Here is a 15,787-nt window from a genome sequence, read left to right on the forward strand (position 1 = left end):
GATAGTTTTTAAGTTCGAGACGAAGTCGAGAACTTAAATCGATCGAGAGCTGCAAAACCATTTCGGCCTGTGGTACGAACGCTATTTTTCACCACACTATACCCTATTACCACTATTCTATTCACCACTATAATAATGCACACTGATAGTCAACACAACTACAACTTTAAGGTTATGTAAAGAAATAATTTGAGGAATCAGCAAAAATAAAAATAAATAGTTGCTAGGCAACGGCGACAATAACACAATTCTATTGCAATGCTATGGATTTTGATTGTGTATTTAAAATGCATTCATGTTTTAAGCAAGTAAGCGGACAGCTGATTTTGCGGCCCCGGCCTGTAAAAACCTGCTCGGTCCCCAAATTTCGATGACAGCTGGCATGGCCAGCAAAACGTAACTTTCAGCCACCAATTAACGTATGTAATACAGCCAAAAACATCATAGTGTGGTGAAATAGTATATTTCGTACCTAGGGCCGAAAATGAGGTTTTGCCGGCTCGAGATAGTTTTTAAGTTCGAGACGAAGTCGAGAACTTAAATCGATCGAGAGCCGCAAAACCATTTCGGTCCGTGGTACGAACGCTATTTTTCACCACACTATACCCTATTACCACTATTCAGCACAATAATAATGCACACTGATAGTCAACACAACTACAACTTTAAGGTTATGTGAAGAAATAATTTGAGGAATCAGCAAAAATAAAAATATATAGTTGCTAGGCAACGGTGACAATAACACAATTCTATTGAAATGCTATGGATTTTGATTATGTATTTAAAATGCATTCATGTTTTAAGTAAGTAAGCGGACAGCTGATTTTGCGGCCCCGGCCTGTAAAAACCTGCTCGGTCCCCAAATTATGGACAGCTGGCATCGCCAGCAAAACCTAACTTTCGGCCACCAATTAACGTATGTAATACAGCCAAAAAAATGATAGTGTGGTGAAAAAGGAATTACTGTAACTGTTATCACCGATATTAGAACAGAAACGGTATGGTTCATAAACATAAAAAATGATGTCACTAGCTTTTTATTATAATAATAGTTGTTTTATTACAAATCCAGTTATTTTATTATAATAAACCTTTTAATTGGAAGTCAACTATACTTTTTATACTAAATAAATTGTTGTTAATTTAATTCCCTCATCAGTAGATTGAAATATATATAAAAATAGTCACACAATGTCCACAAAATGTCAATATCAAGCAGCTGATTCGAATCCTACCTGGTGTTTTCTAGTTATGTTTAATTTTTTTACTCCTATTATGGATACTATAATAAAAAGTGTTCCAATAGTTACATGAATAACGAAACCCGGTTCTCATAAAAAAAGTTGACCCATAAATTGAACTAGGTATATGTTGCTTGAAATCGAGCAATCGCAAAGAAGTACATAAAGGAGTTATTTAAAAACAAATAACTTGTTTAAGAACAAATATAATTTATAAATTCCGATGAGTCTAAAAGAGTCAACTCAAAGATTACGTAACTAATGATAATACTCACAATGTAACTTACCAGTTCAACATAATCAACATTTCTAGTAAATATTTTATCATGTTTCAAAAGCTGATCTGGCTTTAGCATGGTGGAAGAAAAAAAACATAGGTGTGCTATTCCCGTCATATTCTGATGTCACTTGGATTGCAAACAAAAGATCACCTGATTATAACTGTCAAATTAGTATATGTATTTGTTTTGATTTGGTTGTTATTGTTTTTATAATGTGTGTTTTTATAAAAAAACATTAACAATCAAATCAAAACAATTACATACTAATTTGACAGTTACAATCAGGTGATCTTTTGTTTGCAATCCAAGTGACGTCAGAATATGACGGGAATAGCACACCTACGTTTTTTCCTTCCACCATAGGCTTTTAGTGTGTTGTAGAAATGTTTCCCACTTATAGCCACAATAGGTTGTCCATGTTGGTCTTTGTCAATGATAATGTATTTTGCGTGGTATCACCCATTGTCGCCAGTACGTTTACAAATTTCACTCTTTATTTTAATAGCACCAAATAACCACCTGATTTTCTGCATAACCTCTCTGTCACAATTTTACAATTAACATATGTTCTTCTTCTCACTTTAAATTTCTGACAACAGCTGGAGTTTCATAACAATATTTGTTTCCCATGTTAATCTTATGGAGAAATACGAAACTTTAAAGGGCCCCAGGTCCTCACTCTCTAATTATTTCCCTAAAAAGAAAGTTTCTTGCACAACTTCACGTTATGCTCTTTCCAATGACACCAAAAACATGTCAATCGGTTCAGTAATTTTGGAGAAGTAATTGTCACAAAAACCTGCTTGCGTACCTATTTAATAAGTATAGATACAAAATTAGGTACATCAATCTCCTTAAAACCAAATCACAAATCCTTCAATCACTCAAAAGTCACAATAAATCATTAATAAAAACACAAACATAAGCTGTTATAAACTTTAGAATATTGCTATGCCTTTTTAATAGTGTGTCATCAAAATATATAAAAAAACAACATTTCATTTCATATAATTTTATTCATTTCAGTACATCAATACAGGAATAGCGATCTTGATCTATACTATATAAAGTTGGAAATGATTTTACCAAGTATCGAAATATAAGAAGGTTTCTACTGACTTATACAATCCCCGCCCATAGAACAGGCACCCTGCTAGTTAAATATCAAGATATCTCTTTTTACCCAAGACAAGGTCAGTTAGTGAAAGTAATCATTTTAACAAAGATAATAATGGTTATTTGTGCAACTAGTGAGCAAAGTGATAAATTGACTCACTCGAGAGAAATACTTACTCACGAGCCGTAGGCGAGTGAGGAATGGTTTCTCGAGTGAGGCAATTGCACTTTGCACTCGAGCTGCACATTATATTTTTCCTACAGTTACCATAAAACAAATAAATTGGTAAAGAAACGTAACATATTTTTACACAGAAGTGAACTTTTAATATGACATTTAATGATACAACAGTAAAACAGCTGACCAGCTGATTTACAGCCAGTGCTGCCAACGTATTTCGCGCACATACGACCTTGTCTGCATGTTACGCGCTCACTATTTTGTGCCTTCACGTTGCAAATCTGGAGTGAGACAAAGTAATTAGAGTGAGACAATGTTAACATTGTCTCACTGATGAGCGAATTGGCCACTTTGCTTTCTCAAATCAGTGAGAGAACATGTACATTGTTAGGTAACTGTAGGAAAACAGTATTTTTTTACCAGGCAGAAGTACAAACAAATATTAAAAATGTAAGAAAACATCTTCATAAAAACAATAAAATTATCTTAATTTAATAATCTAAATGAGAAAAAAATTTAAATACTGATGTTCAAAATAAATGTTAAACTAATCAACATAATGGATCTAAACTGATTTGTCTCCACTTCTTCAGCCTCCTCTCCCCCAACCTCCATGCCTCCATCGCCATCCACCCTGTCATCAGGCCTGGATATAACAGAACAAAAATTAATATTAAAAACAGTATTCTGAACAGAACAAGAGTCTTTTTATGCATACTTCTATCATTATTAAATGTACTCAGTGGCGTACTGAGGGGGGGGGAGGTTTGCACCAGGCCCCACACCAACATAGGCCTCCAAATCAGGGCCGTATTCCCCTGACGGTGGACACTGCGATTGCCAAGGGCTTAGGCCTGGGAAGGGGACTCACTTGGGGCCTCAAAAGAATGCCTTTTCTCTTGGAAAATTTTCCCACAATCTGTTAGAATTAGGGGGTACAATAATCCAAGTTTGTCTTGTATTCTCATGTTAGCCGAAAGCATCTGCAAAGATTGCGTGATCGAAATTTACGACTACCAGCGGGTAGTCGTAAAATATAGCCTACATTTCCTAAAAAACAAAAGCAAATTTTTGGGCACATCTCCAGTTAAAATGCTGGTTAAATACTAGTAATTCAGGAGGGTTATGCGACATAGGCTTGGGGGCAATGGACATGGCCCTGGATTTATAAGTATTAAATTTAAGTAAATGGCAAAACTTACCATTAGTTAGTTCTCTTCAATCTTAGTCTTTACTTCGCCCCATCCTCCATCTCCTCTTCCTCTGACACCTCTCCCCTGTATTCTCCAATGTCGGAGGATATTAATTACAACGCCCCCATTTTACTGGTAGGCTTCAGTTCTGTACAGAAATATTGTAAAAAATAGTGTTATACAAATACTTTGAGTCCAACAAATAATACAAGTCTGTACACTCCTTTCTATATTTGTGATATTCAAATAGGTACAGATAATAGGAAAATGTTTGAGCAAATCTGGGTCAAGTTAGTACAAATATTATAATTTGTAACAATAATTTGGTTTAGACAAAATAAATTGGTTTAACACGTTCGCTACCACAATTATATAAAATTTACGTTTGCATAAACTAGCGACGCAATTGTGCGTCGACTCGTTTCTCCCAGTGTTACTTGACGAAAATTCGACAAGCAGCACACTTTGTGTAGTGTTACTTGTCGATTTTTCGACACGCAGACATCGTTTACGGCGAAGGCTCTATGACTGACTGAATCGGATTGAACTGGATCGAGTTAGGTATCGTTCTTTCCGTAATATTCTAAGCTTTCTCCAGAGGTCTGTCTCTAAGCGCTATTCATTTTAGTTCCGAAAATATTGTAGCAGACAGCTGACGTGCGTGTATTTGTAAACAGCTAGGTTCCCCCGGACCGATGACTGATGTGTTTTATTACGTTTATCATTGTTTTAGTGTTAAAAATCAAAAGTAGTGATATACGTGGTGCATTATAAGAAGATTTAAGTGGTTTTGAAGTGCTGGTTGATGATCCTGAAGAAGTAGGTATAGTGATATTGATGTAAATTATCAGCCAGATTCCTAGCTATGGTTAGGCTATGCATTCTTAGCTAAACGCTATGTACTGAAATCAGTTTTTTGCCCATAACTTATTTATTTGCAAATCTACTTCCTTATATTATTATACATTTGTAATCCTCATAAAATTTAGAACAAAGTGGCTATTTTCAAATATTTATAGGCCTATAATTTATACAATTTCATTGAGCGCGAACTTATTTTTTTTTTTGAAAATTTTCGAAATTATATTTTTTTTACCTAAAAATATTTTTTTTGAAAAAATGTTCCTTATGTTTTATATATAATATTGAAGCCCATGATTTTCCAAACAAAATGGTATATAGAACATTAGAATTAACATTGTTTTAAGCTTCTCAGATCCGTTTTAATAAAACCTTGCAAATGCGCCAAAAATAGGTGGACATTAAGGCCTAAACTATGGACACTTGGAGGGTTAATACGTAAGTACCGAATAAAGGACATAAACTAAAGTGCAGCCGCATATTTTTACATAGGTAAACAAATTCTTAAAGTTGACACTGGGTCAATGGGAATAAGAGACAATCCTAATAGCCTAGGGATAAGTTATGCCTATTCAAACATTTGCTACAATATTGCTTGATGATTCAGAATTAGCCTACGAATAAGCTGTATCTTAAGTTCTTGTTGGTGACTTACCTAAAGTGTCTGTTATCATGTTGATTAGCCTACATAACCTACCTATACAAATTATTTCACATTGTTTCCCTTAAAAACTATTGTTTGTAACACACGAGTCACCAATTTTCCTGTAAGCAAGGAAAGAAATAAAAAAGATAAATATTTACAATCCTAAAAGTAATAACTTAATGCTTAGTCAAAATGGCCAGCTTATCATTATTCATTGTCCGTCGGAATTCGGAATTAAATATTGCGACTCGTGAGTTGAGGAACTGAACGATGAATTAGAACAACTCCTTTTCAAGAGTAGCTCCGAAGAACGGGAGCTTGTCGATATACTGGGACTATTTCAGTGTCGACATAGTGAAACTATTTCATTGTCGACAATATGGGATGTCAACAATTTGTGGTGTCGATCATTTGCGACGTCGGTTATTTGGGATGTCGGTTAAGTGGGAATATTCCAGTGTCGACAAACTGGGAATAATTCAGTTTCGATCAATTTCTACGGTTGTCGATATTATGGAACCCACCCGAGCCGTCGAGCGTCACCGTCCCAGCACAGACAAGGGAAAGAAACAAACTTTTATTTCCTAAGTCAATGGTCTCAGTGGTCAGAAACCGATGCGATGGCCGTGGATGAGAAGAAAAGAGAACCTCTTCAAAACTTCTGCGATTCTGCTCTGCGAAGGAGTGGGGGAATGTGGGAGAGCCCCTCACGTCGATTTAAGAAAAGTTCTAAATTTAATGTTTATTTTTTTTAGGTATAAAATTATTTTTATAATTTTTTATTATAAAATTAAAGGGTAACCGACTTCCGTATCTGTTGGCACAAACAACCGAATGAAAACATCGATTTATCAATTGTTTCATTCGATAAGTTTGGTTAGTTAGGTTAGGTCAGTCCTCTTCCTCTGTTCCTGTTGGTCCCACAGGAGTCTGTCCTTGGGCCCTTGCTTTTCAACATAATGATAAATGACCTTTCTTTGCATTTAGGAGAGGGGGTTGTTTGCTATGCAGATGACACTACAGTACTATGATTGGGGTAAATGATAACTTTAATGTCCTGCAGTGCGCCAGTGCACTCAGGCTCTCCAAAGGGCCTCGGCATCCGTGCTAACCAGCTAACTTCCTCTTCCTGAATGAGAGTAAGACTTAGTCCACAATATTTAGTCTCAGACAGCTTAAGCAAGATGTCACAAGCGTTAAACTACTTGGTTTAATGTTGGATCCTAAAGCTGAATTGGAATAGTCACATATCTTTTATATGTAGTAGAATTTTCAGGGTGATTCACATGCTCAGGAACTTGAAGAACTCTGTACCCACTGAATGGCTAAAAACTGCCTACCTTGCATTTTTTCAGAGCAGTTCTTTATGATTTAAGACATTGGGGCGGCACTCCGGGAGTCGAGAGGGTTTTGACGCTCCAAGGCGGCAGTCAGAATCTTGGCAGGTGCTGATTTTCTAGACCACTGCAAATATTTCTTTATTTCTGAATCCGTTATGACAGAGTGTACAGTTTATTTACCAATCTCTTCTGTGTACTAAGCAGGAGTCAGGCTCTCTCGAACTCCGAAGTGATATCCACCCTCACAATACTAGGAGGAAGGACTACATGAATGTACCTGTTAGATTAAGAAAGGTCCAATCTAGTTATTGTGTATAACGCGATAAGTTTTTCAACAAACTCCCTTACAGCTCGGAACCTGCCGGAAGCAAAATTCAAAAAGGGGATAGAATCTCTTCTGTTGGCAAATCCGATTTACTCATTCAAGGAGTTCAAAGAGTCCCACGTCCATGTCTTACCATGAGTACTACGGTACGGTAATAGCTTATTCCCTAAATGGGAAATTCGCTAATAAACAGTATCACTAATTTAACACATACTTTCTCCCATTAGCTTGTCAACAACCTTCATCACAGGTATTTTTTTCTTTAATAATGGGGGGTTGCACTGTTTTGTTTAGAATTATAATAAGAACCATAATAATTATAACATAATAATTTTTACATTTTTTACATACTAATTTTAATCAAAACCGGGTTTAAAATATGTTTATCTCTAATTTTATGGGGTTTTAAGGGAAAATAACATGATTAATTTAAACAACTGTTGAACCGTAATTTTTACGGCAATGGAAGTTTGAAAGGACTATAAACATACAAATACAAAAATTTTATCATAATCGTTGTGCCATTTTCAAAATGTTTGATTTTTCTATTAATTTATAGGTTTTTGTGGGAAAATCACCATTGAAAATCGAAGTTTCAAACAAATAATGAAAAAATCCCCTGGAGATACTATGGCTTAGTATACCTACATACCAAATTTCATCAAAATCGGACCGTGTGTGGTCTGTAGCTCTGCACTCCCATGGAGATACTATGGCTTAGTATAGATGTATGATACCTACATACCATATTTCATCAAAATTGGACCATAGGTGTGGTCTGTAGCTCTGCACACATACAGACATCACTTTGAAAACCACTTTTTTTGGTCCAGGAGGAGCTCAAAACGGAAATATCCACCTTTTTCCCCTTGGGGGGGGGGGATATTGAGGTGCCCCTAGCTACTTCGGCCTGATGGCATATTGTAGCACCCATCAGATCATTCTGATAGCCCTAGGCTTCTGACATAACCCAGGAGCTGAAAGACACCCAGTTTCCTCATCTTTATAGGTTCCAAGTGCAGCCTTCTCAGAGATGTCAACCTTTTTTGGGGGGGCCGACGCTGGACAGGTGAGCACTTTTTCACCTCAAATTAGTTGACGAATATCGAAACTGGAAAATCGATACTTTTACAGCTCGATTGTTTTTAGAATTTAGTACATCGCGATATCGATAGTCCACTCTCACTCCATCCATTCCCGTTCTCCTTTGACTTGACAGTTTGACAGATCATTAGGAGAGAACATATAATTGTAGCGCCTAGAGACGTAATGTCAAACTGAATATCATCAGATGGAGGCCATTTCTATGACCTAATTTGTATTATTATTTGTTAGTATCAACCCAGCTCTTGTAAAAAATGCCACAATTCCTCCTTCCTAAAAGGGAGTGTAATTTACTCTTTTCTAACTCTTAAGACTAATTTTAAAGCTTAATGATGAATTAAAAATTACAAAATTATGACCTTGCTCACAGTTCTTAGAAATTTTATTCCTGATTCCTTCATTAATCTTATTTTTTGTCTGGATGTCGATATGATTATATCTGTATTTTTTTAGTAATCATGGTATCAACTCAAGAGTATTGAATTGAATATAACAGTAACTTATTTAGTATTCAGTATATTATTCAGCTCAAGGGGTCTCTTTTATAAAAGGCCCACTACGACTTAAAAGGTTTAACTTATATTTTAAAATTTAGTAGCCTATTGAAAGTTAAAATTAAAGCCATAAGTTTGTAAAACTTCTTAGTCTCAGTCAAACCAATAAAATTTACTCCGATTCCGATTCGATTACTCTAAAACAATCGAGTGGTAAAAAAAATAGATTTTCCAGTTTCGATATTCGTCAGCTAATTTGAGGTGAAAAAGTGCTCTCCCGCTGGACAATCCAGCCATAAATTGTTCTGAGGTATCCACCTCATTTTCGCAGAACCTGTATCTACAGGCTCCAAATGCTCCTATATGCCTTAGCAAGGACATAATCAAGATGCCTGTTCCAGGTAAGTTTTCTGGTCCTGGTAAACTCCAAGGTATTTTGTTTCTTTCACTAACTTCACTCTTTTCTCAGGCATATAGGCATATAGGCATATAGGCCTGTAGGACTTGGGCTGGGCTGAGTCTCTCCCTTTTTCCAGGAGAAATCCTGCCCTTGCTTCCCTCCAACAAATTGGGATATATCTTAGGGCAAAGCTGTCCCTGAACAAGGCTTTAGTCCACGTCGTTGAGGAGGCCTTCCTCCTCTGATAGTGTCATGGCATCCCCTCCCTGAGAGCGGGGACCTCTTGGGAGGGAACGTTATGCTCTCGAGGGATAACATCTTGGGGCCTTGTAGCCACCTCAGATGTATGATCCCACGAGTAGCAAGGGAATGAAGAGTCGCCCGGGGCAGAGCCCCACTTGTCCGCAGAAGGCTGCTTGTAACTGGAGGTCGCCTGGTATCCAGAGTCCGCATACTAGTGGCCAAGCTCCCCTTGACCATGCAGTCCTCGGCGTATGCTGTTCCACATTGACTTGGGGTTAATTATTTATTTATTTATAAACGGTTGTACCATTTTTTACAAGAAAAATACAATGGTCTTACAGATAGAAGAAGCAGAGGAAAAACATAGTGTCTTTGCAATTATCACAGGCTAGTACAAAAGTAGTGAAAAAACTGGAAAACAAGACTTCAATAACAAGACATAAAAGATAAATAACAAACTATGAATAACAAGTAAAAAACTATAAATAACAAACTATCTGAACAAGTTAACAAAACAAGAGATTCAAAACAGATCGCCAATGACTGTTCGTAATACACTTAAGATTTTTCCTACCACAATAATTAACTTATCATAACGTACAATTTAACTTTTTTAGTTGTATATAAAATGTCTTTTTAGTTGTTTGTTTTCTTTTTTAGGTTATGTTATTTGCTTAGGTACCTATGAACCCCCCAAGGGAATACAGGAACTAAAAATTAAAAAAAAAAACCGCTCCGCAGCTGTACGCCAACTGTGGAATCAGCAGATTTAGTGAGCGGGAATCAGCTATTTTGTGTAATGTTTACAGGTGTGGCAATGTTATTATTTCCATGCAGTGGTAGGAAAAAATAACAAGTCTGCATGCAAAGGAAAAGTATTTATTCATATTTAAAAATCATAGCCCAACAGTTTAGAAAATTACAAAGTAATACTTTAGAAGGCTTAATTATTTTAGAAATGTTTTCTATCAGTTTCCCATAAATCTTCTAGAATGCTGCAGAATTCAGGAACATTGAATCTATCCAGCCAAGACTGGATAAGACCTTCACAGTTTGCTTCATAACGCTTCATTACAGTCTTTCCATCTGAAAATACGAAAAAAGGTTAAATATATAAGTAAGTTACTCCTATACAACCTGTATACAAAAAAATCTGCAAAAGATTTTTCTGAATAAGAAAAATCTGCTATGTTTTACCATATACCTTATGGATAAGCTGAAGACAATTTTATTGTTAGTTCCATGGGGTGCATTGTGGAGGTCGTGTTTATTTCGCAATTTGCTTCTTGTTTTTTCAGTCATTTAAAACCTCGTTTAACCAAAGAAAACGATCTAATCCTAATCATAAACAATAACTCATCCCCCATTTTTATAACCAAAACCCACAAATCATTAAATTAACCCTAAAATAATAGAAACAAAATTTCGTCGACACTAGAGATCAGTGTCACCGGACATGAATTCGACACAAAAAATGAGCTTCAAAATATACAATGGGATGAGAAGTCTACTTGTGTTGGTTAGTCTATGGTTTTACTGTGAGTAGAAGTAGCAGCATGCCAGCTGTTGTCATGCCCAAAAGATATTTCCCAAATGTATTGGTACAAAAAACTACTTCAGTGTTGCAACGGTCGGTCCCTCTACTTGAGGTACCCACTATTACTTTGGGTGACATAGCTCAGGAATGAAACTCAGCACTCGCTTACAAAACCCAACTTTATTAATTACTCAAAACAACACAAACAAACTAAAAGGTAGTGTAGCCTGGAACTGTATTAATCATTTAGTTAGAAATTAAAACCGCAATTTGGAGAAGACTCCAAACCCCAATTTTGAAGGCCAATGGCCTTGGGCTCTAGCTCCCCCAGCAGAAGGACCCTGTCCTCTGGTGCACCACACTTAAAACACACAAAACTGACACCCTGATCCAAGTGCACTGGCCTACTTAACAGGGTGGCTAGTGAAATCACATTGAAAAATTCCCTGACTTTTCCCTGACAATTCCATGATTTTTTAAACTTTCCTTGATCGACAAATTCAACATTTTAATTTTAATACTAACTAATTCTTCAAAAGGACCAATCTTCATCTGAAGAATATCTTATGTTTGTTTATATTAAAAACATACATATAATCTATAGATACAGGCTAGCTTGTATTCAAACTTTGCAACTTGCTTTAATAAAATTAAACTGAGTTTGATAAGATGATACGCAGTTTATAAAAAAATTTAATTTGTACAAAAACACAAAATTTTATTGTACAGACTTATCTCTTAGTTTTCACCTACACGGCACACGTGCTCTCGCCAGATCGACCTTTCCTAACAATTATTAAAATTATTTTAAACCTTTTCCAATTTTCCCTGACTTATGACAAAATTCCCTGACATTTCCAGGTTTTCCAGGTCACTAGCCACCCTGCTTAAAGCAACAGCCTTCTGTAGGTCAGCACAAAAATTTATTGTTTAACAACACTACCAGCCTACTCGCAAAACATTGCCAAACACTTCTAGCAAGATTATTTAGATTAAACACTGTTGCTTCTAGTTGCAAGATTATTTTTCGCCGTACAGTGATTTTAAATATAGGTAGTTTTTCAAGTAAATACTTTTTTCAGTAAGCGCAACTATTAAAATTGATATATAATTAAAATTAAATAGTTTCATAAGTAGGTCAGCGTTATTGATTCCATACTAAGTGGACTAATAAACGTTTACCAACTACCTGAAGGAAAACAAATAACATATAATTGTATGAAATTAAAGCGGCGCAGATAAATTTTGTTTCTAAAATTGATAATGTTTTTGTTACTATTTCATTCGATGGACTTGAAGAACATTTTTTCTCTTCCATATCCCCCTATTTCTGACATGACTGTAGATGTATTAGACATATTAAGAACTCTATTTTGACAAGGATGAATGCACCACTACCTTGTTTGTTAGCCATTTCGTAACCCTCATTTGCTCATTGTAGACTCCTGAGTTATTAAACTGATTAACCAGGGTAATTTGGTTGTGTGGCTTGCTTTAATGTACTTCAGAGAAGAGATTTATTACTTCAAGCATTTTACACCAAACCCTAAAAATTCCCATTTTGCAATAGTGTATTATTATAGACTATTGTAAATCAGCAGGGACAGAATATTAGCATTGAAATACACATTAGCATTACACATTAGAATGTAATGACAGAAAATTCCACAAACATAGCTCATACCAATTCATTTAAGAAACACATTCACCAACATGACTCCGCTGGTCCAACCAACTGCTATTTTACAAACAATACTTAAATGATCTGTAATGATTATTTCATCATAAGATAGCTTTGGTAATGTTTAACCTTTAATCTGTGTGTTGGCTTGGACAAATATCTTGCGTGGTTGTTTGTGAGCCATGACAATGTTTCTCCACTTGGCCCAGGGGTAAGGTCCATCCTCACGCACCTCTGAATACTTGTTGAACATCTTTGTTGCTTCCTCTATGTCAGCACATGACTTATATACCTGCAACATTTTAAATAGCCTTAATTTCAATTTCATAAGACAGGAAAAAAGATGGAGCTCAAACCATATCCCATGAATAAAACAGGGCTTCTTTTATATAGGGGAAATATCACATAACCCACATTAATAAAATCCGTAATGTAGGCTTTTGGCTCATGAACACAACACACAGTCATCAAAGTTACAACTTTGCCCCAGCCCCCAAAATGGGATATTTTGGGGGGCAGCCCCAAATTTTCCAAAGTAAACACCTATCATGTGACCCCTCATTTTAAAGGGTTTATCAAGAGAAATTGAATGGCACAAACCAGATGTCAATATTGCACCCCTAATCAAAATGGCAGCCATTTTAATTTAAGATGAGCAAGCAAGATAAAGTCTGGACACCCCCAGTTAACTTTATAACGTTTGGCAGTGGGAAAACCAAACTCGGCACATGTTTACAACACTAAAAAATGCACTTTTTCATTAAAGTTAGAACTTGTACCCGGCCCCCGAAATGGGGTATTTTGGGGGCAGCCCCAAATCTTCAAAAGTAAACACCTATCATGTGACCCCTAATTTTAAAGGGTTTCTCAAGACAAATTAAATGGCGCAAACTGGAGGTCAATATCGCACCCCTAATCAAAATGGCAGTCATTTTTTAATATTCCCTATTAACTTTTTAACAGGTTATAGGAGGAAAACTAAACTCAGCATACCTTTATTAAAATAGAGAATTCACCTTTTGATCAGTATTCAAATAATAACAATTTTATAGTTAACTGGAGGTGTCCAGACTTTATCTTATTTGTTCATCTTAAATAATTAAAATGGCTGCCATTTTGATTAGGGGTGCGATATTGACGTCTAGTTTGCGCCATTTAATTTGTCTTGAGAAACTCTTTAAAATGAGGTATCACATGATAGGTGTTTACATTTGAAAATTTGGGACTGCCCCCAAAATACCTCATTTTTGGGGCTGGGGCAAAGTTGTAACTTTGATGAAAAAGTGCAATTTCTTATGTTGAAAATATGTGCCAAGTTTGGTTTTCCTACTGCAACGCGTTAAAAAGTTAATTGGAGGGTTCCAGACTTTTGCCTAACCCTGTATATATATAAATCTGTATAGGATGAGGGCACTAGTGAATGACCATTTCAGCTTGAGTGTCTACTTATATCCAACATGGGAAAATAGGCTATTAAGCTTCGTGTAAAGAATAGTTTAAACGTCTTGTCTGTATTCTCCTGTACTTCCTAATGCTAAAACTTATCGTGTTCAAACTGTGTTTCGAAATACAATGTATGGCACATTAGTCATTGTACCAGTGAATTACCACATATTATATAACATATATTCTGGAATAGGTATTGAATCCAAATAATTGATGTATCAAAAACAGACAATTCCTGAATACAAAAATAAAAACAGTTTTTTTAAGAATTTATAAATTGAATGGGTGTCTACCAGGGGCGGCTCCAGGAAATTTTTTTTGGGTAGGCCTGACAAGGATCAAGAAGGAGTTTGATCGGGGTACGAGAGGTTGGAAGGGCTTTCCGCAAAAGGGGGGAGTTTTAAAATTTAAATGCAAAATAATAAGTTTCATTCCCTTTATTTATATATAACTACATTTCTTTATTTATTTATAACTTTGAAATATTTACCAACATTTTCGGTAGGCCTGGGCCTACCTGGCCTACCCTCTGGAGCCACTCCTGGTCTATACTTATTTTTAAGGTTTGACCAAAATCATGGCTCAATCATATCGCGCTTGAGAGGGCAACCTGCTAAATGAAATATAAAACTGGAAAAGATCATTTATACACTGACTGAAGCTACTTAATATGAATATGATTTAGTAGCAGATATTCAAACAAACACTTTTCACTTTTCCAAGCCCCTCCAAGGCCTCCATTTTACAAAAACTACAGTTTTTACAACTAATTAGCTAATATTCGTAAGAATGGATTAACCTGTAGCTTGAGTAAAAAGTCGCCGATAGCTTTCTTGCCTACTGTGGCTATCTTGGAGCGATCTAAGGACAACAACAGGTTCTGGTTGGGTTCAGTCTCAGTGACGGTGACGAGTCCTTGACCAGCTTCCAGCAGTACCTGCAGGATCACAAACCTGGCCTGCGAATGGGACTGCAACATAAACCAACCACCACCACGATTGAGATTTTTACCATGCAATTTTTAACTAAATAATTTGTAAGGCTAATCTCATCATTAAAACACAATGATCTTTTTCACTATTTATTTTTAACTAAACATTTAAGAAAACACCCATTATTCAATTTTTAGTTGAACTGAATTGTTAAATACTGACTATTCAGTGTGTACTGGCATTAAAAAACAATTTATTCCCCATTAAATGACATTAGATTTAACGAGTAATTAGGTTTTCCGCTACGGGGAGGTTTAAAAGTATTATTTTGATAAAATAGTAAGTGTACAGGATGAAATAAATAAGTTTGCCATATTTGATGAACATGTGTCTATAAACAAGCAAACTACAGCAGTTTTCTTTTCCTCTATAAGGCGGCTGCCATTTTTGACTCGGTTGTCCATTTGAGTTCAAATTTGTGGCATTGTATTCTGATAGCAAAGGCCTTCGACGTACATATCAACCTATGCTCCTATACACACAAACCATTAGGTACTTGTGTTTGTAGGTTGTAAATGGATTTCCTTCTGACTCCTCATGAACGTCTCCACGGTATGACAGAGAACTGATAGTTCCTTCAAAAAGTAGATTTTTAGGTGTCGTTTTGACGTCCCAAATCTTATTGATTTATCTGTTATTGTTCAGAACATATTAAACCCGTGCGGGACTTTAACTACACCCTGTATATTTACATTAGTGGACATTA

The 15,787-nt window shown here is 35.9% G+C and overlaps 1 protein-coding gene across 3 annotated transcripts in view; it reads right to left on the minus strand.

Moving 5' to 3' along the window:
• Positions 1–10,288: 10,288 nt before the first annotated feature.
• The window catches only part of LOC128988494 (dipeptidyl peptidase 3), a 34,724-nt gene continuing 29,225 nt past the window's right edge, over positions 10,289–15,787 (minus strand). For all 3 annotated transcript variants that reach the window (XM_054409841.1, XM_054409849.1, XM_054409831.1), the window contains exons 13-15: positions 14,889–15,059; positions 12,773–12,935; positions 10,289–10,511 (exon numbers count right to left, since the gene is read on the minus strand). In XM_054409841.1, coding sequence (XP_054265816.1) covers positions 10,378–10,511; positions 12,773–12,935; positions 14,889–15,059 — 468 coding nt within the window. In that variant the 3' untranslated portion in view covers positions 10,289–10,377. The remainder of the gene's footprint in view (positions 10,512–12,772; positions 12,936–14,888; positions 15,060–15,787) is intronic.

Source organism: Macrosteles quadrilineatus, unplaced genomic scaffold (genome assembly GCF_028750875.1).
Source record: "Macrosteles quadrilineatus isolate MER2022 unplaced genomic scaffold, UCM_ALF_1.0 Scaffold_1__1_contigs__length_201487025, whole genome shotgun sequence".
Classification (NCBI taxonomy): Eukaryota; Metazoa; Arthropoda; class Insecta; order Hemiptera; family Cicadellidae; genus Macrosteles; species Macrosteles quadrilineatus.